The sequence below is a fragment of the Antechinus flavipes genome, chromosome 2 (assembly GCF_016432865.1).
Source record: "Antechinus flavipes isolate AdamAnt ecotype Samford, QLD, Australia chromosome 2, AdamAnt_v2, whole genome shotgun sequence".
NCBI lineage: Eukaryota > Metazoa > Chordata > Mammalia > Dasyuromorphia > Dasyuridae > Antechinus > Antechinus flavipes.
The window spans coordinates 40,982,041-41,003,861 of record NC_067399.1 but is presented as its reverse complement, the minus strand read 5'-3'; the positions used below and the strand labels follow the sequence as shown (position 1 = coordinate 41,003,861).

General features: G+C 47.4%; 1 protein-coding gene across 3 annotated transcripts in view; it reads right to left on the bottom strand.

Moving 5' to 3' along the window:
* The window catches only part of NDRG4 (NDRG family member 4), a 68,381-nt gene that overhangs the window by 27,516 nt on the left and 19,044 nt on the right, over positions 1-21,821 (bottom strand). For all 3 annotated transcript variants that reach the window (XM_051974596.1, XM_051974594.1, XM_051974595.1), the window contains exons 2-3: positions 9,346-9,437; positions 2,057-2,101 (exon numbers count right to left, since the gene is read on the bottom strand). In XM_051974596.1, coding sequence (XP_051830556.1) covers positions 2,057-2,101; positions 9,346-9,414 — 114 coding nt within the window. In that variant the 5' untranslated portion in view covers positions 9,415-9,437. The remainder of the gene's footprint in view (positions 1-2,056; positions 2,102-9,345; positions 9,438-21,821) is intronic.

The following is a 21,821-nucleotide window of genomic DNA, read 5'->3' as shown; positions in this document are numbered from 1 at the left end:
GAGAGAGACAAAGAGACAGAGACAGAAAGAGACACAGAGAGACAGAGAGAAGGAGAGAGACAGAGAGACAGAGAGAAGGAGAGAGACAGAGAGACAGAGAGACACAAAGAGAGAGACAGAGAAGGAGACAGAGAGACAGAGAGAGAAGGAGACAGAGAGACAGAGAGAGAGACACACAAAGAGACACACACACAGAGACAGAGAGACAGAGACAGAGTCAGAGAGAGACACAAAGAGAGACAGAGAGACAGACACAGAGAGAGACAAAGAGACAGAGACAGACACACACACAGAGAGACAGAAAGACAGACAGAGACAGAGAGAGGCAAAGAAAGAGTGAGAAGGGGTAAAGAAGGAGGGAGAGAGGGAGGGGGGGAGAGAGAGAGACAGAGACAGAGAAGTGTGTGTGAGTGTGTGTGTGTGTACACCTATCTATGCAAAAACATCTTACAAATGTTATCTCATTTTATCCTCCCAGTCATCCTGGGAAGTGGGTACTGTTACTTGCCCATTTTATTTGTTTATTTTGTGAGCAAATCTGGGTTCAGTGACTTGCCCAGGGTCACACAGCTAGGAAACGTCAAGTGCCTGAGGCTGGATTTGAACTCAGGTCCTCTTGACCCCAGTGCTGTTCTCTGTGCCTCTCAGTCACCCCGAATTTCTCCACTTGACAGAGGAGGAGCAGGGAGTGAATGGCTAAGTGGGACACCCAAGGTCACAGAGCCAGGGAGTGTCTGAGCCTGGCTGCGGATGCCCTATAATCAATCTGTGTTTAGACTGGACCGAAGCGATAAGCACAAGGGAGGCAGGGGCTGGGCTGAGGTCTGGAGATCTGAGAGAGGCCCGCTAACTCGTGGTGTCATCCTGGGCAAGCGCTCCCTACCTGGGCCTCAGTTTCCCGATCTGTAGGCTCGGGGCCCCAGCTGGCTCTAACAGCCGTCCCTGTGATCTTTTATGCCACCAGACCCGGACGCAGCTCGTCACCTGGGTTACGGGGCTCACCGCGTCCGGGAGCCCAGCTTGACAGCCCCCGCTCCCTCGGGGCCCACGCCCCCACATCCCCCCTGGGACAAATCCCTGGGACAAGCCCACACCGATCAAGGACTTGCAGGTCTGGCCTAGGTGGAACTATGGTGGAATGATGCGGGCCCTGAGCCACAAATCTGGGAGGAAAATGTCAAGGTAGGCTGCTCCCTCCTCCCTCGCCCTCTCCCTTATCTAAGCCCGGTTTGCCTGGCCCTCGGGGCGAGTGCTTTTGGGTGGTTCCCTGGCCCGTGGCACCCCAGAAGGAAGAGCCCAGCTTGAGCCTCCCCCTAATTTAAGGGCTCCCTTGGCGGCCTGGCCGGAGCACCCTGAGCCCGTGGTGGGCAGGGCCACTGGAGGGGGCCTGCTTTGTGGACGGAGACTGGACACAAGAGCAAACATCCAGAGGCCCCAAGAGGCATCGTGGGCGTACCCCTGACAGGGGGTCATCCTGTAGTGCAGAGGACTAGGAAGGAGGGCAGAGTCTTATTTTGAAGGAGGGGGGAAAACCCCCAAACCTTTTCAGGGTTAACAGATAATCTGTCATCAAATGAAGGAGGACGGGGTTGCTAAGGCAACAGCTACCATAGAAACAGCAGCTATTTCTGAAAGCCAGCCTGATTTTCATTGGTGGAAAACGCTGATTCAGATCACAGCACAGCTCCCCCCCCTTCCCCCCCCCTTCAGGGAGCCCGTCTCTCCCCTTGCCTAGGTCCTCCTGCCCTTCCCTGTCTGAGAAAGACTGATGGCCTAGGAACTCACAAGGGCATCGCCCCGCACCCCCTGTGGGAAGGAGAGGGCCGGGGGGGGGAGGGGGTGAGCGGGCCACCTCAGGGGCCAGCTCTCTTAGCTGCGAGCCCCCCAGACCTCCATTCCCAAGCTGGCAGCGGGAAGGGTCAGTGGAGGAGTCACCCTCCTTTGTTCCATCCCTTCCCCTCCTCTTGACACCCCCAGACCTTGGGGTATCTGGGCTGCCCCCAAACTTGCAAAGCCGGCATGAGAGGTTCAGAACTGCCCTTGTGGGTGGCCCTACCTTCCAGTCTGTGTCCACAGCCGAGAGGAAGGCGTCAGAGTTTTCCTGTAAAGATAAACAGCAGAAAAGCACGTCAAGGCTCCCGCTGACTTACGTCCCCAAATATCCCTGTCCTTAAATTTGGGCTGAGGCTCTGAGGCTGCGAGGTAGCACAGTAGATAGAACCTAAGTTCAAATCCTGAAATGGACCTTTAGGTTCAACCTGATCCTCCATGAGCCTTGGCTTCCTCCTCCGTAAAATGGGGATAATAATGGCATCTACCTGACAAGGTTGTTGGAAGCATCTCCACAAGCACTAAGTAAATGCTATCTAGAAGAATCTATCTTTCTGACTCAGTTGGGTGCCAAGGTGAGCTAACTCAGAGGGCTCCTTCCCTGGGACCTTTTGGTGATTATGGGACCCTCACAGAATGTGGGAATTGAAGTTGGGAAGATTTGAGTTTGAATCTAGACTTTCTGTGTGACCCTGAGCAAATTATTTAATCTCTGTTTGTCCCAATGGCTTCATCTGTGAAATGGGGTAATAATGGCGCACTTTCCTCACAGGGTAGTTGAGAGGACCAAATGGGGTAATATACGTTTGGCGCTTTGAGACTCTAAAAGCACCACATCAATATTAGTTCCTCCTCATTATTATCAGTGTTACCTTCCCTTCCTTCCTCAGTCCCCTCTAGCAGCAGACATTCATCTTTGGGCTAGGGTGGGGAGGAGAAAGGTAAGTCTCCAGTCTGGAGGCTGTGTTAGGTGTCTCAGGAAAAAAGTGCTTCTTGCATTGATTTGAGGGGAAAGAGAGAGCGGACAATCATTAGGCGGGAGGACTGGGCCAGCTGCGGCCCCCAAACTCTCCGTTAGAGCTTACTCAAGGGAAGAGGCGTCTATCATGGGATGTGGGGGGAAGATGTGGGTGAGCCCCACAGAGCCAACGAGACGGTGCAGACACGGCTTTCTGGAAGTCCCGATGGGCCACCTGACCCCAAACATTCTGGGGGAACCTTCACTCTGACTCGTGGGTCTGGATCGGGGTGTGCTCTGGGATGGACTCCCGGAAAAACTATAGAAACAGGGAGCTGCTGGACAAAGGATTCAGCACCTGGGACAGCGGAAATCCTGGAGGGAAGCAGGGAACCTGTAACTAACAACATCAGGGTGGGGGACAGCAGAGTGCCTCAGGGGAGGGGCAGAAGGGGCCTTTGGGATCCCCATTAACAGGGAGCTGAGGGAAGAGCCCGTAACTCTGTTAGTGTCCGTTCCAAGTGACCCACAGCTGGGAGGAATGCTAACATCCTGGAGGAGAGAGCCAGGTACTAAGGGGAGATTGAGTGACCACGGGAGCACAGGGCCGAGATGTACAGTCATACGGGGGCTTTAGTGGAGGTGTGTGAGGATGCTGTAGGACTGGTAGGGCTTCAGGAGGAGGCTAGAGATAACCCCACCATTCTGTGCCCTCAGCAAATCCCACTGTGCTCACTCTGGGGCACCCTGGTTTTAAGAGTGCTAGTGGGCTTGGTGGGGGGGAGTCCAGAGGAGGTCCCACAGGATGGGAAAGGCCTCGAGGGCCTATCACTTGAGGACGGGATGAAGGAAGGCGGCATGTGTATCCTGGAGAAGCCATGGGGATACCTTCAGAGGCTGCCCTGTGGTGGAGGGGTCAGTCTTGCCCGGCTCCAGAGCCGATCTGGGCCAGAGCGCTGGGCAGACGGGCAGAGAGGCTCATTCAGCGCCTGATGAGACACTTCTTAACACCTGAGCTGGCCCACGGGAATGGGCCGCCTAGAGCGGCAGAAGGGCTGGAGGACCATGTATCAGAGGGGCTATAATTCTTAGCATTTACAGGGGATTCCAAGGTCTGTGAACACTTCACATTTTCATTTGAGCCTCACAACCAGCCTGGGAGGTAGGTGCTTTTACAATGCTCATTTTAGAGAAGGACAAACTGAGGCTGAGACAGGTTAAGGGACTTGTTCAAGGTCATGCAGCTGGCCAGCACTGGAGCCTGGAATTGAACTCAGGTCTTCTTGATTCCCAGTCCTGTGCTCTTGTTTCCTGAATGAGTTAGAATAGGGGCTGCTGAAGCTCTTTCCATTTCTCAAAGTTTGTGATTCTGAGAGAACCAGGGCAGACATCCTTGATGCTCCTCATCTCCAGACTCCAGGCTTTTGCAATAGCTGTGCTGATGCCTGGCACTCTCCATACCCAGCTCCTCCTGTTGGCTTCCAGGCCAAAGCCTATCTCATGAAGCTCCCTCCCCCCACCTCCTCCCCCAGTGGCCAACATTTCCCCTCCTCATACTCCATATGTCTCTTATATGTACCTAGTTCTTTATATGCCTCTCCCCCATTAGAGTGTGAGGGAAGGGACTATTTTCCTATTTTCTTTGTATTTCTAGCACTTAGCGCCATGCTAGGCATATAGTAAGTGCTTAATATATGCTTGCTAGACATATATTAAGTGCTTAATATGTGCCTGTTGGCTTGATGAGGAATCCGGCCAACATAGGGCAGCTGGGCAAGGTCTCCAAGCAAAGGTGAGTGATGGCCAAAAGCAGCCCAAGGAGGCAGACATGGGTCAACTAAGATAGTCAAGCGGCTGGAGGATCTCACAGAGAAATAACTGAGAGAAAGAGAGAAATGGGGACAAAGAAGGGAGAGAGTGAGTTGGAGGATGGAGGGAAGGAGAGAAAGAGTGAAGGAAGAGGGAGAGGAGGAGGAGGAGACAGAGGATAAAAAGAGGAGAGGGCAGAAAAGGAGAGGAGAGATGAAGAGTATGAAGAGGAAGGGGGAGAGAATAAAAAGAGAATAAAGAGAGAACAGGGCAGAAAAAAAGAAGAGAGATGAAAAGAAAGGAAAAGAAGATGGAAAGAGGATAAATGGTAATGAGAGAAAAAGAGGCAGAGAAAAAAAGGCAGAAAAAGAGAGGGAAAAAAAGAAGAAGGAGGGAGAAGATGGTAATGAGAGGAGGGGGCAGAAAAAGAAGAGAAAGAAGAAGATAAATGGGAGGAGAGGCAGAAAAAGAGAGAAGAGAGAAGAAGAGGAAAAGGGTAAACAGAGGAGGTCAAGAGAGGGAAAGAAAGGGAGAGGGAAGGAAGAAGATAGAGAGGGAGAGAAGAAGAGCAGGAAGAGAGTAAAAGAAGAAGGAAAGGAGACACAGAAACAAAGAGAGCAAAGAGAAAAGAGAGGCGAGAGAGAAGTAGGGAGTTGTTTTGAAACTTGGAGACGTATAAGATATTTGAAATTCTCCCTGGGATAAGCGCACTGTTGAGATGAGCAGGAGTGAACTTACACACGGAAAACATGGCACTGCCCCGGGCACAGATTATTCTTGTGATAGCTCTGAAGCATCAGGTCCAAGGCACAGCTGTGTGACCATAGGGAAAGTACTCAACCTCTCTGAGAACCAGGCTTCTTTGTAAAAATGAGGGGGCTAGAGCTGCGAGATCCGGGGTAGTGGAGGGAATACAACCTCCACTCCAATGAAACTGCAGACCTCTCAACATATCAAGTTGCTAGAAAGTTTTCACAGCTCTCCGACCTCTAGCTTCTCGCCAAGTACATTTGAGAAATGGAAGAGAAGAAGTGAGCTGAGCTGGTGATATCTATTTCCGAGAAAGAATTAGAGAATATAAAAGAAGAGAAGACAATTCTTTTCGTCTAATGCGAAGGGTCCCGTGAACTCTGAGGGATGGAAGGAGAGAAATAAAGGCAGGGAGTTTGATCTTAACACAGAGATAGGTCAACATGGGGAATAATGCTGGCAAGATGAGTGATGAAGGGGAGAGAAGAGACATTCCCTTCTGGAGATGTTTGGGATCGAAGGAAGATGCTGGAAAACCAATAAAATCAGGAATAAGAGAAATAAGAACTAAATTAGGAGAATAAGCCGGCACTTAGGATAAATTAGAGATTTATTATCGGTAAATAGTTGATTTTTAAAATTTTATTTTATATGCCTATATGCCCAAGGTCAGGTAAAAATTTCTTGGGTGAAAAGGGGTCTTAAGTAGAAAACGTTTAAGAAGTTCTAGAGCATGTTGCTAGGAACACACTCGGAGGAGCATGTTGCTTAAAGGAAGAGAGAGGGAGATAGCTGAGGGAGGAGGACCTTGGAAAGGGAGAGAGCAAAGTTCTGGAAAGGAGGGGAGAGGCAAGCAAGAACGGTGGTCAACTGTCAACACATTGAGACAAGTCAGCTAATGACTTACTTTGACATTCCCAACCCCCGAGTAAGAATTATAATGAAAGGCTGCAAGTAATAAGAGAACATTTCTCAGATTTGTTGAAAGAAAATGAAGATTTGCAAGAAATAAGGAGAAACTCTGGGTTATCTCCTACCACGCCATAGCACTGGAAGGTAGGCTCAAGAATATGGAGGGAAATTAGCTTTGGTGAAGTTAAATGGTCCCTCGGCTAAGATCCAGAGTCCCTGGGGGCTGGTCCTTACTCTGCCACAAATTTACTGGCTGTCTGTTGTTGCTGTTTGTCCTTCCTTCTCAAAGAGGATCAGGACATCAGGGAGGTGATACCATGACAGGCAAGTGAATTGATGTAGGTGAGGGTGGGCCATGCAAGGTCACCTGCCTCATCTAGGTCATCTGACCATCTAGGTCCAGAGGTAAGATATCCTCATGTACTATGTGACTTTGGACCAATCATACATTTTCTCCCAGCTCAAGTTTACTCCTGTGGAATACGAGGGGATTGAGTGGACCGAGAGATCTCTAAGGAGGAGATTTTAACTGAACAAGAAACAACAGCTTTCGAATCTTGGAGGGGGGGATTTTAACAGATAAGAAACAATAGCTTTCAGATCTCTAAGGAGGAAGTTTTAATTGATTAAGAAACAACAGCTTTCAGATTTTGGAGGGGGAGCTATTTATTCATATGTTCATTCATTCATTCATTCATTCATTTACTTGTTTATTTATTTATTTTGCTGATTTTAACTGATCAAGAAACAACAACTTTCAGATCTTGGAGAAAGTGTTCCATTTCCCGAATTTTATAGCGAATACCACTAGAGGGAGCAGGGATAGAAAATAACTGAGCTAGGCAGAAAGTAGTCATAGTTCCAGGCCCCTGGGGGCTTTTGAGTTTAGTGGAAAGGGAAGAGAGTAACTCCCAAGAACCAAAGGACCACATCCCCAGTCTTCCCCAAATGCCAGGCTCCTGAATACAAAAACCCAAAGGTTTTGGGAGGATTGCGTTACAGAGACTGGCTAATGGTGGTGGTTGGTTCAATGGCACATGCATGGAACTTCAAACTTTTTAACAAAAGGAGTAGAAAGCTGGGCAGAAGAACCAAGGGAAATAAGGGAAGAATCGGGGGGTCTGGCAAGCCTGGCTAAAGGGAAGAATAATGACAAAAGAGGACATCACATTTACCCTGAGATGATGCAGCAGAATGGCCTGCCACTGATCTTAAAGAAAGTATCATAAACCACTCTGATCCAGCTGGGGACCAAAAAGATAGAGGTCACAAAACAAAGATGTCTCCTAGCTTCCCGCCCCTATGCACTGATGACAGAACCCAGGATAAATCAGAAACTAGCGATTGAAGGCCGGTATAGTTAATGGTGCTGTCAAAGAATAGCCAGCCCCAGCAGGAGAGGACAAACTGTGAGCTAATGGACGACTTAAAACTCCTTTAACAAAGGAGCCCATTATATCATTATATATTTACCTAAAAAGCTGAGCTTAATTATAAGCCAGGCAATACTGCCCACTGGCAAATGAATTTGGGTTTTCATTTCACTTCCTGTTTGAATTCCTTGTATTTTACCACTCTCTTGGAGTTTCCCCATTCCTTCCTAACACATTATTTTTTTTCCTCATAGATAACTATCCTCTCTAGGGAAATTACAGGCTCAAGGTAAACAGAGCATTGGTTTGCCCCAAAGTTAAGCTCGTGTCTCAAGAGGCAGTTCAGAGAGGTTGGTGGGGCACCTTCAATTTAAAAAAAATGTCTCTGGTTCCTCTCCCAGGAACTTGAATCGATGTCCAAATCTTTCATTTGTGATCCATTTCTTTGGCTTCTGTGTTCTAAGTCCAGAACAAGAGAAGTGTGAATGTCCAGGTCAGAGCAGCTAGAACACTCGTCCAGTTCTGGGGGCCACATCTTAGCCAAGGGGGCCTTTGACTAGCTGGACCCCATCCCTGAGAGAGCAGCCAGGAAGTGAAGACATGCCAGAGGGGAATCACCAAAGGAACTGGGGAAGCTTAACTTAAGATTTAGGGGGCTGGCCATGATCCCTATTCTTTGGAGTATCAGAAGTGGAGTCAAATGAAAGAAAGAACAGATATTCTACTTGGCCCCAGAAAGGTCAACTAGTAGGTATCTCAGTCAGGATTTAAACCCAGGTTTCCACTGGTTCAATGGCTAGAATGCTAGGCCTAGAGTCAAGAAAAATGAGTTCAAATTTAGCCTCAGAAATTAGCTATGTGACCTTGGGCAAGTCACTTCATCCTGTCTGTCTATTTCCTCACCTATAAAATGAGCTGAGAAAATAATGGCAAACCACTCTAGCATCTCTGCCAAGAAAAGGTAGATATAAACATCAATGACTCTGGGTCTAGTGCCCTATATCATGCTATGATACTCCTGAACGTAAGAGGGGCTTCACGCTTCCGTCTGGACAGAAGTTCAGTTGGACAAGTTGATTTCTCCCACTTCTGAGATTCAATCATTCTACCCATTTAACAAATGACTCTCCAAATATGTTTTAAAAAGCCCAAACCCTTGTGTAATTTCCTGTTACAAAGACCATTGGATATTAGAGTTGGGGAGGAACCTTGGAGATGAGGATAGAAACTGGTTCCAATCCTGCCGCTGGTGCTTACTACCTTGGGAACCATGGACAGGGCTTTTAGCTTTTATAAGCCTTCCACACAAAAAGGAAGCCTAGGGGACAGCCTCTAGGGCCCCAGTGAGCCGAACATATCCCATCCCAATCCTCCCCTCATTTTACAGGAGTGGAAGTTAAGGCTTGGAAAATGACTTGCTAACTTAGCGTGAGTGAGTGACTGGCTCATTTTTCTCCTCAGAAGGAGGGATTTGGGAGTGCTAGGGTAAAGACAGAAAAACGATTTCTGAAAGGGGAATGTGGGGGGCCATAGAGGGAAGGGAGAAGGGTGCAAGAACCTGAGTTCTTTCCTTAATTGAGCTGGTGAGGGACAGCTGGAATTTCTTTTTCTGGCCACATGATGGCACCAGTGTTGCTTGACAGCCAGACCTAAGTTAGTGGGGGGAGGCAGCTAAAGTAGGAACTAAGTGGCCCCCCCCCATGAGGAACTCACCAACTCAGTGTCTTGTCCTCTCAGCAGCGGCTTCTCTTCGGTGAATCGCAGCTCATGGAGCCCTGCCATGGTCACCTCTTGGAGCAACAACCCTGAGACCAAGAAGGAAACATCTCGGTTAGGGAACAGGGAAGCTATAGAGGAGAAAAACCAACTCTTTGGGACCCAACCCTGGCCTTAGGCCTCATTGACCAGAATCCACTTCCTCAGGCATCAGGGAAACAGGGATCCTGTGGCTCTCCTGGCTTTCACCATTAACTATTTTCTCCATCAATCAACAAACATTTATTAAGCACTTATGGTGTACAAAGCACAGTGCTAATTGGCTAATTATAGGTCATAGGTCAAGCTCCATCTGGTCATTGCTTTGAGTCTTGATCAAGTCAGATTGAATGTAAATAGCAATCATTTCTGCTTTGGCCAGAAAGTCTGAAGGCCTTCCCCTCCCAGATTCATTCATTCATTTATTTAGATTTTTTTGCCTAGATGAGAGAGATTCTTTGCCTCAGTTGTTACCTAGCCTAGTCACTGCAGCCTTAGGGTCTCCCATTGTATCCAGGGCCATCTTCAGTCCTCCTGACCTATATCTGGTAGCTGGACTCAGATGGCTCTGGAGGAGAAAGTGAGGCAGGTGATCTTGCCCAGCTACCTCTCAAGTGAAGTATGGACATCGTGGCATTACCTCCCTGATGTCATTGGTCCTTTTGAAAAGGAAGGACAAACAGCAACAGCCAGACAATATTAATTGATATTTTCTATTAAGCGCATATTATATGCTGGGACTGTGTGAAATACCTTGTTCGAGTACAAATAGAATAAACAACTGGGATGGTTTTGCTACAGGCCCAGATTCAATTATAAAGGATAGTGAGATGGCTTCAGAACCCACAGAGGTATTTATTGTGCATTTCCGTGGGTACCAAGGACTAGGATGGGGAGGGGATCATACAGACGTGGAAAGCCAGCCTACCTGCCCTCAATGAAGGAATTCTGGGAAACAAGATTAACCCACATAAACAGAACAACGGGAGGACAGTTAATGTTCGCCTGTGCGTTCTGGTTCTAGGTGTTGGAAACCGGTCAGGAACAGCCAGGCAAGACGTAAGAAAGAAAGCAGAACATCTCAGCTGGGTGTGAAGGATGAGAATCAGAGGGACAAAGGTGAAGGGGAGGGAGGGCGAGTGACAGGGAAGCAACTGACTTAAGATGGAGCACAGGGTCTGTATCTGGGAATCAGCCATCACTCACTCAACAAACTTCTGTTGGCCACTTACTATAGGCAGGCACTGTGCTAAGTGTGGAAGTCCAAAGGGAGGCATGGACATAAATAGGTGCACAGAAAACAAATGCAGAGTGAGTGGAGTGTAACCCCTAGGAGCTGGGGAACAACTCTTGGAGGTGCTGGTGTTGGAGAGAGAGCTTGAAGAAAGCCAGGGACTCTGAGCATGGAGCTCTTAATCCAGACCTGCTCAATTCTCTTCTCTTATATTGTGTTGTCCCCTCATCTTCTCTTCTCTTATTTACTTTTCTTTTTCTTCCTTTGTTTTCCTTGTTTTATTTATTTTTTTTTCTGCTGAGGAAATTGGAGTCAAGTGACTTGCCCAGGTTAACACAGCTAGGAAGTGTTAAGTGTCTTTGGCCAGATTTGAACTCAGATGCTTCTGACTTCAGGGCTGGTGCCCTCTCCACTTTGCCATCTCACTGCCCCTCTTCTTTCATTTTTCATCTTCAGTCAATCAATAAACATTTATCAAGTGCCTGCTATGTGCCAGGCACTGTACTAAAAGATTAAAAGAAGAGACAAGGGACAGTCCTTGCCCTCAAGGAATTTAATAAACAAATTATACCAATGAGCTACATACAGAATAAACAGGATGGAATAGAGGGAAGGCATCTTCCTCTCTCTGTTCCATCCTTCCTCCCTCCTTTCCTTCCCTCCTTCTTTCCTTCCTTCCTTCATTCTTTCCTTTCTTCTTCATTTCTTTCTTTCCTTCCTCCTTCCCTCCCTCCTTTCCTTCCTTCCTTCCTTCCTTCCTTCCTTCCTTCCTTCCTTCCTTCCTTCCTTCCTTCCTTCCTTCCTTCCTCCCTCCCTCCCTCCCTCCCTTCCTTTCTTGCTTCCTTCTGTCCCTCCTTCCCTCTCTTCCTTCCTCCATCCCTTCCTCCCTTCTTTTTAAAAAGTACTTTCGGGATAGAAGTCTGGCTAGATTTCGTGGGGCCAGCTGGTTAATGCAACGTCAGGTGACTAAATGGTCAAACACTGGTAGGATACTCTGACATTTCACTTCCAGCTACAACGGTGCTCAGTGATCCCTCTGTGACAGTGATGGTGGAGAGGATCATGGGAATGTTTATTGGCTGGCCCTCCTCTCTCCACGAGGGCAAAGTGAATGACATGCTGCTATTTTTTGACTGCTTGTCTTGAATCATCAGTCACTCCAAGGGACTGGCTACGAGGGCCTGGCCTGGCTGGCCCATTTGCTTCTGGTGCTGTTTGGAAATTACTAAGAGCCAACAGGGTATCGACCATAGAAGTGGAAATGGAACTTTGCCCATTCGGGTCCCAGCCTCCTTTCCTTAGGCACTGAGAGTGTGGGTGGGTGGAAAGTTCCGAGGGGAGATGGGGGGACTCCAAGGCAGAGTATAATTCATGGATCTCCCAGGGAGGCACCTTTGGGACTCGATTCTTCTTTAGTCTCTGTAAGGTTACGGGATTCAGCAATGGCTTTACTGACAAACGCATCACATCAGAAAGGATTTGAAAGTAGGAAATAGGTGACTTATTGGATTTCCAATGAGGAGGGAAGATGTGTGTGCGGAAAGATTGTGCAGATTTGGAACTATGCCCAAGGGCTATCCAACGTACATAACCTTTGATCCAGTAGAGCCTCTATTGGGTCTGTATTCTCTAAAGAGATCACAAAAAAGGGGAAAGGGACCCACATGTGCACGAATATTTGTGGCAGGTCTCTTTGTAGTGGCAAGAAACTGGAAACCGAATGGATGCCCATCAGTGGGAGAATGGCCGCATAAGTTGTGGTTTATGAATATTATGGAATGTTATTGTTCTATAGGAAACGACCAGCAGGACGAATACAGAGAGGCCTGGAGAGACTTACAAGAATGATGCTGAGTGAAATGAGCAGAACCAGGAGATCATTGCACTCGGCAACAACAAGATTATACAATGATCAATTCTAATGGAAGTGGCTCATTTCAACAGTGAGGTGATTCAGGTCAGTTTCAATGATCTTTTGATGAAGAGCCATCTACACTCAGAGAGAGGACCAGAGACTAAGTGTGGATCTTAACATAGTATTTCCACTTTTTTGTTGTTTGCTTGTTTTTTCTTTCTGATCTGATTTTTCTTGTGCAGCATGATAAATGTGGAAAGATGTATAGAAAAACTGCACATGTTTAACATGTATTGGATTACTTGTCTGGGGGAGGGGGAGGGAAGGGAGGGAGAGAAATTTGGAATACAAAGTTTTGCAAGGATGAACAGTGAAAACTATCTTTGCATGTATTTTGAAAAAAAGCTATTTAAAAAAAAAAGATATATCAAAGAGCTGGAGCAGCTAGCTGTGGTATACGGAACTTATTGGACCAAATCTGCTTTTTCAATCCCCCAAAAGGCTGTGCAAATCCAGGAGAGTGTCCGGGCCTCTACAATGAAACAGAAGTACTGCACAAACCAGCCAGTCTAAACCTATTTCACAGGTCAGGAGACTGAGGACGGGAGAAAGGCTTTGCCCAAAGTCCTGTAGATAGCAGATGGAAGAGCCAGGACTTAGGCCTCCGAGGACCTGGAGGTCACAGCCCATTCCCTGTTGTTTGGTAGCCACCTTTTCTGGCCTCTGTTTGCCCGTGGCTACATCCTGTTCCATCATATTAGAGATGGGGGACTCCAATGGAGGGGGATGAAGACTCAGGAGTTCAGATCTCACCTCTGTAAATCAGTGGAGGGGTGGGCAAGTCACTTTTCTGAGTTTTATTTTCTACCTCTGTAACTGAGAGGGTTAGGCTTTAGAATTTTTTTTTAAAAAAAAGCTTATTTTATTTTTCCAATAAATATACATTTTTAATTAATCTGTCCCCCCTACTACTTTCCAAATGAAGGGAAAAGAGCCCCACCAAACCCTTGACGCACAGCTCCCATGTTATGATCTCAGGTCATTTCAATGTCACAATCTATGATCCCATAAATCCTAGTTCTTGGACAGACGATTTAACCTTTTAAAGCTTCTGCTCAGATGCTTTTTGGCAATTAATACCTGGTTCTGGTCTGATCTTATCAAAGGATCCTCATCTGGAAAATGTGCTAAGTGGGGCAGTCGAGAAGCGTGCTGAATCTGAAAGACCTGAATTCAAATCCAGCTTTAGACACTGGCTGTGTGACCCTGGGCTTGCCTCCGTATTCTTCATTGTAAAATGGGGTTAATAATAGCATCTTCCTCCCAGAGTTGTTCTTACAGCTCAAATGAGATAATATTTGTAGAGAGTTTTAGCCTCACACACAGTAGGGGCTTTATAAATACTTATATGTAAACACTCTTCCTTCTCTGAGGAAAAAAAGAAATATTTACATTGAAAGGCACTTTATCGTGGTAGAGCTGGATCAAGGGTTAGGAAGACCCGACTTCAAAAACTTCCTTTAGCATAAGCTTCATGTTCAGTTAACTTAACCTCGTCTTTAAAGCAACCCATTTAAGACTTTTAATCGCTCAATCAAGCAGTTTATCAATTATAGCTGGCGATCTGTGTTGGTGAAAGGGCCCCGCACTGATGGGTAGTTGATATAACACTATTCTACCAGGTTATGCGATGAAAAAGAGTTTTATAAGCCTTACAGTGCTGTAAACTCCCTAATCATTTATTAGTGATATTTCAAGAGATGGGAATGTGTCTAGGACTTTTGTCTTTACAAGGTGAAAGCTCCACGACTTCCTACAGACATAGAGGGAGAGGTCCACGGGAGACTGGACAGCAGAGAGATGGACAAGGGCTTGGGTCCAAGTAAGCTCCCCCATCCAGTGCAGAAGGAGACGGCCAGAAGTCCCCCAGGACCCTGGCTCCGGCTGTTAGATGTGGGGAGCAGCCGTCTCCTCAGCCCTCATGGTCACAGAGCCACGTCCACGTGCTCAGGGTACTCCCCCGAGAGGTCTGAAGGCCATCCCAAGTGCTGGAGCGGGGTCCCCCCCATGATGCTTCCGGTACACCACCTCCAAGATCCAACCAGGGCCTTTCAGAGCTCCAGCAGGGGGTGTGACCCAACTCCCAGCTGGGGATGGTGAAAGAAAACGGAGACTGATGGACGCCAGCATGGGAGGCCAGGAATTCTGGTGGAAAGTGGGGTATGGGGGGAGCTGCTCTCTGTAGCAGCAGAGCCATCCTGATTATGGAGGGGACGGGATCAGATCCAAGAACACAGGAAGGAGCAGAGCCTGGCCTTGGCCCAAAGGCTGCAAATATGAGTAAACAGAAGAAAATTACATTTACCCTGAAGAAATACTGTGGGACAGACCCAGAGTAACCCCTTGAGAATTACAAGCAGAATCACAGAAAAAGTCAGCTTGGTCTCAAGGATGGCTTGAAAAAATAAAGCAAGAGATATTGATATTATAAATGAAATTTGAGTTCAGGAGGAAAAAAATGGAGAGTTCTATCATAATAAAAGATTGGAAACTTCATCTGAGAAGTAGAAAAACAGAAAGGGGCAAATATAATGCAAGGATTCTAGGAGACAAGAACATTACAACAGAATCAAAATACTAAAAACTAAGAAAATATAAAAGATTTTGATCTACCATTGCAAACATCTGACCTAGAAAAAAAGGTCTAGGAGAGACAGTTTAAGAAACATTGGCCAAAAAAAGCCTACGTATTTTAACAAATTGCAAAAAGATATTATCCATCTTGATTAGTACCACAGGACAAAGAGAAAATAGGAGGGGAAATCCATTAGTTCATTCCTCAAAGAAATATAAACAAGAAACAACCAGGAATTTCACAGCCCAAATTCAGATCTTCTAGGCCAAAGGGGAAAAAAAAAAAACATTGTAAGTTATCAGAAAGAAAGGAACCGCAGACAGTTCAATAATTACTATAAAGGAGAAGAGATCCCAGAATGTGATATTTCAAAAGGAAAAAAAGCTTACAACCAGGAATAATTTGCTCTTTAAAACTGGGTACAACCTCACCAGCGGAACATTGACCCTTAATAGAATGGAGGACCTTTAAGCATTCTTGAAGAAAAGACCTGTCCTAGAGACAACTGTTGAAAGGCAAACCCAGGTGACAAGAGAACGTAATAAATAATAATTAATAATTAAACAAAAATAAATAAATAATAAAATAATAAAGCAAATACAAATTCGAACAACCAGAAGCAGCTAAATGATACTGAAATGCTTCCATGTGCATGGGCCAAGCCCCCTTAAGCTCTCCCTCTCACAGAGAACTTCAGAATGCTCCAGAGGATCAGGGAAGGAGGAGATCCATCTTTAAAAAAAGACCTGTTGTAACAAAGTCTCCCCTGGGAGAGCCAGGAGGTGCTGTGGGGCCACCCTTGAGAAGCAGAGAGGACCAGATATCCAGGATGCTGTGAGGATACTTGGACTCTTCAGTGGGTTTACAGCTTTGTGAATGTGGCTTTTCTTGCTGTAATGAAGTAATTATCCATCCTTCATCACCCTCCACAGACCATTTACAGAGTCTGCTCGTCCCACTGGAATCCCAACTCTTGAGTTTCTACAGTTTCTTGGATTCTCCTTCCATTCCCTCTTTCTTACTACCTATCTCCTTTCTTCAACCAAATGTTTCCTTGATGATATCTTAAGGATGGTTTTACAAATGAAAAAGACCAGATCCCACTGGTTTTATTTCAGTCAGACTTCCTTAGAGTTGAGGCTCAATCCCTCCAGGTGGGAACTCTCCCTTCTGGTTCTTACTCCCCCCAACATGGAGAGCCTGGCACCTGGGCCCACTCAATCTGCTCTGCCACCCTGGGGAACAGTCAGGCACCCCTGCTCTATCCCGCGGGCTTGGCCAAGCTCTTGATGTTCCCTGATGGTTTCCCTGGAAACTGGATAACACAATGCAGATGGGGCGTATTTTTAGAAACCCATTCTCTCCCCTCTCCCACCCTTTCTGACATGTGGCTTGATGAAAAACCATCACACATGAACACACCCACAGCAGAAGAGACAAGTTTCTCCAGCGGGAAGGCAAGAGCTTCTTCCTTGTCAAACTCTTCCCCCATGAGGAATTATCTCTTGCTACCTGCCTCCTTCAACGCCCAAATAACCACCTGGTGAGACCATCCCCATTCCATCCCTGACCAATTCAATTATGTAACCGCACTGGAGGCTCTCTCCCAGGAGGATGCTATAAAAAGTCTAGAGAGTAGGCAGTGTCAAGGCAGATGGCCCACAGTGGGGAAGATGAACGTTACAAGAGAAACCGCACTGGAAGGACCACGGATGTCAGAGACCACAGGAGAACGGAAGTCGTTTCCACTGGGAGATCTGGGAACGTGAATTTTTCCATATTTGCTTGTAGGATGGCGGTTGTTCGGGGTGATGGCCCCAAATCTGCCAGAGAAGATCAAGAGTGTTCTCCTTAAGGAAGTCACTGTGAAAGCTCACCTAGAATATTAGATTCAGTTCTGGGAACCTGGATTAATATCCTAGGAAGGCCATTAACAGAAGAAATATTAACACAATCAGAGAAGGGTCCCCAAGATGGCGAAGAACCTGGAAACCATTCCACTGGAGGATCCATCAATGAAGAGCGGCACTTAGTCTGAAGAAAAAAAATGGCGTGGGGAGGATTGGGTGAGTAAAGTCAAATGTAAGGCCCGAGGACAGAGACTTTCATTTTTGCCTTTTGATCCCTAGTGCCTACCATATCCCTGGCACATAGGAGGCTCTTAGTAATTCAAATATTGAAAAGGCTAGCACGCGGAAGAGGGATCAGGCTGGCTCTCTTAGCCCCTCAGGGTAGACTGAGGACCAGTGGGTAAAAGATGAGAGATGGTGGTACAGATTTAACACAAGGAAAACAAACTGTTTTATCCAATTCCCCCCACAAAGTATAGAGGGCTGCCTCACAAGGTATCATGGGTACCCCTTCATGGGGAGGGGGCATTCATTAAAGGAATGAATGAAAGGTCAGATAACCTACTTATTGGTACAACTGTCTGATACAAGTTGGACTAGATCAGGATTTCTCAATTTTTTTTTCCACTTGTATCCTCTTTAACCCAAGAAATTTTTACCTGATCCTGGCTCTATAGGTATAGAAATCAAACATTTACTGACAATAAATCATCACTTCACAATTTCCCCCCTCACTGAGTTATATGACCCCATATGAAGTTACAACCCACAGTTTGAGAAGTTTTGTTTTAGATAACCCTTCCTGCTCTGACAGTCCAGTATTCTAAAGCTAAATATAAACCAAGTCATTATTGCCCCAATTAGTTATGGTCCACAAGAGGTAAGCAAGCATGGATGAGAGGAAATTACCATTAGGGATACCCAAGGCTATTTCATCCTTTTTCCCACCTCCCACCTTCTATCTTTTCTTCCATCTTTTTTCTTACTCTTCCACTTGTCTTTTATTCATTGATTTATTCATTCTCTCATTCATTCAACAAACATTAGCCACCCATTGTACTGTGCCAAGGGAGTTAGAAAAGAATAGACGAGACATTGTTGTCGTTAAGTATACTGAACCAAAGGAGCACAAGAGATTCAACAGAGATACAGCCTTAACACACACCTCTACATGATGAGTGAATCGAGCAATTACAGAACAAAGTGTTCTACAAGCTCTGATGGAAAAACACCGGACGGCTTTGGGGTGCAGGTTCATGGAGGAAGTTGAGTTTGAAACAGACTCTAAAGGACAGATTTAAGCTAAAAAGGGACCTTAGAAGTCTTCTAGTTTAAGCCTCCCATTTTACAGATAACACTAAGGTCCAAAGCGAGCAGTTATTTTGTTCCAGTTCACAGAGATGGGTGAGAGACAGACCCAGAATTAGAACCCAGGCTCCCCATCTTCAACACATATGGAAGCCTTGTTCTACAACCCCAAGGATGAGGGATGGTTCAAGGGACTAAGAGGTACAATAATAGCCAAGAATATATTTAATGTAAATGAGAGACGAGGAGGGCTGGGACACTGTCTTTTCCAATTCTTTCCCCCTTCTGTTACTTTATTAAACAAAGTCTATTATTCTGTTTTAAAATGTTATTGATACTTTTGTTCATCAGATTGTTGTTTTTTTTAAATACCAGGGACACTTCCCTGTATCCCAGAGGATCCTCCTTTCTCATAAAGAAAAATAGTTAAGAAAACATTGGAGTTTGATAGTATATGATCTATTCTGTCCCTAGAATGTACTAAGGGATTTTCTCTTCCTTTTGACTCTTCTTCTTCTCAGCTGAGCCCAACAAGCCCTAAAGCCCATCCCCGGGGGAGCTTGGGAAGAAAGAAGCTCATGATTTCTTGGATTACAAAGGATTGTTGTCTTTGTTCAGTCACTGTAGTTGTGCCCAATTCTTGGTGACCCCATTTGAATTTTTCCTAGTAAAGATACTAGAGAGTCTGCCATTTCCCTCTCCAGCTCACTTGACAGATGAGGAAACCGAGGCAAACAGGGTAAAATGACTTGCCCAGGATCACACAGCTAGTAAGTGTCTGAGGCCAGAGTTGAACTCAAGAAAATGAGGCTACCTGGCTCCAGGTCTGGCGTTCTAGCCACTGTGCACTCAGGTGTTAGAATAACAGGTCAAAGTTTTGTCATTAATTATCCACGCTTAGGAGAATTACTTAAGCCTCCTAGTCCGCCAGCTGAGCAGGTGGGCACCTGATGGGGGACCCCAAAAAGATGACTAACAGGACAGTATGTTGAATGACTTGGCGCTTCTCAGAAGAAAACGACTGCAGAAACCACCTCCACTGGTACGGACTGGCAATAATTCCTCAGCTTTGTAACCGTAGAGTTAACTGGGGGCCATGGGAGGGGGCTCCATGTCCGATCCAGAGCAACATACCCAGGGGTCCATGACCTCGCGGCCAGCTTGCTCTCTCCATCAGGCTGCCAACAATGGAGCGCCCAACGTGGAGCCGTCCCAAGAACCCGCCCAGGGTGGATTTCTCCTTCTGGACCTCGTCCCCCTGCCCACCCGTCTCCAGGCTCCTGTCCACAGTGAAGACCACGGCTTTGGGGGCACTCAGTCTGCGTCCTCTTCCCCAGCTCCTACCACTTCCCACCTGTTTGATGTGGGCAGGTTCTATCCAGCTGACCGCGAGCCCTCCCATGGACCGCTTGCTCTGTCCCTCCGTCTCCCACCCAGCATCTTCCCACCGACCATCCTAATGCGCGAGCTTCCCAGCCCCGGCTCCAATCCCAGCTGCTCTGGGTCTTGCCCATCACGAACATCTTCCCCTCCCGGGGGCTCAGTGTATGATCTTGTGCCGCTGACGTGGTCGCCACTAAAAGGCAAGCTCCTTGGGGTCGGGATCTTTTTTGCCCTTCTTTGTACCCCTGGCACTTGGCGAAGAGCCCAGCCTATAGAAAGGCTTGCTGACTAACTCCCGGAACGCTCTGACTTCCAGTTCTCTTATCTGGAGGGGAGGGACGGCACTGAGGCGATCAAATCACCCACGTTTCCCAGGCCTTGAAACGAGAACTAGGGTTAGAATCACTGTCCTTTGGGGAGTGACTCGCCCACGACGGAGCTAGCCGGGCGCCCGGTGCACAGCGGAGAGAGTCTCCGCATTGGGCACCCTGCGAGACCACTCGGCCCCCGCTGCCCCAGGAGCCGGCCCTTCCTGGAAGGGATTCTCTGCTCCTCCCCCTTCCAAACCCATGCTGGGGACGAGTCTGAGCCCCATGGAGGGGCCGAGGCAGCCGGACGGTCCTGAGTGAGCCCAGAGGGCTGGGCTCAGAGCACAGGGGGCTAACGATCCGAGAGGAACACACCTAACGTTCTCCAGGAACTTAAAGGCCTGTGGGAGTGCAAGCTCCCTTTTTTGTACCCCCCACCCCTTGTACCTAGCATCGTACCTGGTGCACAGTAGGCACTCGCTTGTTCCTATTAGTACTCCCAACCCCTTGCACTTAGCATCATACCCGGCACACAGTAGGTACTCTCTTGCCACTTTTTGTACCTTCCACCCCTTGCACTTAGCATCATATCTGGCACACAGTAGGCACTTTCTTGCCAGTTTTTGTACCCTCCACCCCTTGCACTTAGCATCATACCCGGCACACAGTAGGTACTCTCTTGCCACTTTTTGTACCTTCCACCCCTTGCACTTAGCATCATATCTGGCACACAGTAGGCACTTTCTTGCCAGTTTTTGTACCCTCCACCCCTTGCACTTAGCATCATACCCGGCACACAGTAGGTACTCTCTTGCCACTTTTTGTACCTTCCACCCCTTGCACTTAGCATCATATCTGGCACACAGTAGGGACTTTCTTGCCAGTTTTTGTACCCCCCACCCCTTGCACTTAGCATCATATCTGGCACACAGTAGGGACTTTCTTGCCAGTTTTTGTACCCCCCCACCCCTTGCACTTAGCATCAAGCCTGGCACACAATAGGCGCTCTCTTGCCACTTTTTGTATCCCTACTGCGGAGGCCGTGCCTGAGAATCCTCAGCTCAGATACAAGGAAGGAGCAAGATCTCTTCCCACAGACATAAGTCCTTGGACTCTCTCCCAGGTACGTAGCAGATAAAATAACCAACGTTCAGAAGAAGAGGTGTATACATTGTGACCCTCGGTACTGGGGAAGTTCAGGAACCAGTTGAAATAATGATACAAAAGGTTAACAAGACAATATGCTCTCCTTCCTCACTGCTTTTCCCACGTGAAAGAGCAAGTTTTCTCTGGGATACGAGGCCCTGCCTGGCTTGCATAAACTGCAGCCCCACTAGCGCTTTCCTCTGTTCTGCTCGCCCTGCACCATGGCCGGCCCCCTCCCGGCACTCAGCATCGTGCCTGGCACATGGAGGGCACTTAGCATACATTTATCATTGACTAAGGGGCACAGCTGTAAGTGCTGGCTTTTACTCTCACTAGTGGGCAAGCCTAGAGCAGGTCCCCCCTTACTCACCACATAATTTTCCTTTTGTTCCCACTAGGCTCTGTGAGAGCTGCTGAGCTCCCGCCACGACACTTGGCACAGGCGCCTACTGTTTGCTAAACTCAGTTTTTTCCTCATCACTGTCCCATTCATGAACTTAATTCAACATTTATTAAGCACCTACTGTATGCTAGGCCCTGTGCTAGATCCCGGGGATACAAAAGGAGGCAAAAGACAGTCAGTCCCCCGGTCACCGAGAGCTTACGTTCTGACGGGCATCCAAGCGAGCTGCTCACCTGGAGGGCGTCCGTCCCCTCCTGACTGACAGAGAGGAGGGCGACCCGCGGGGGCCCCAGAATCACAAGGCTGTCGGCA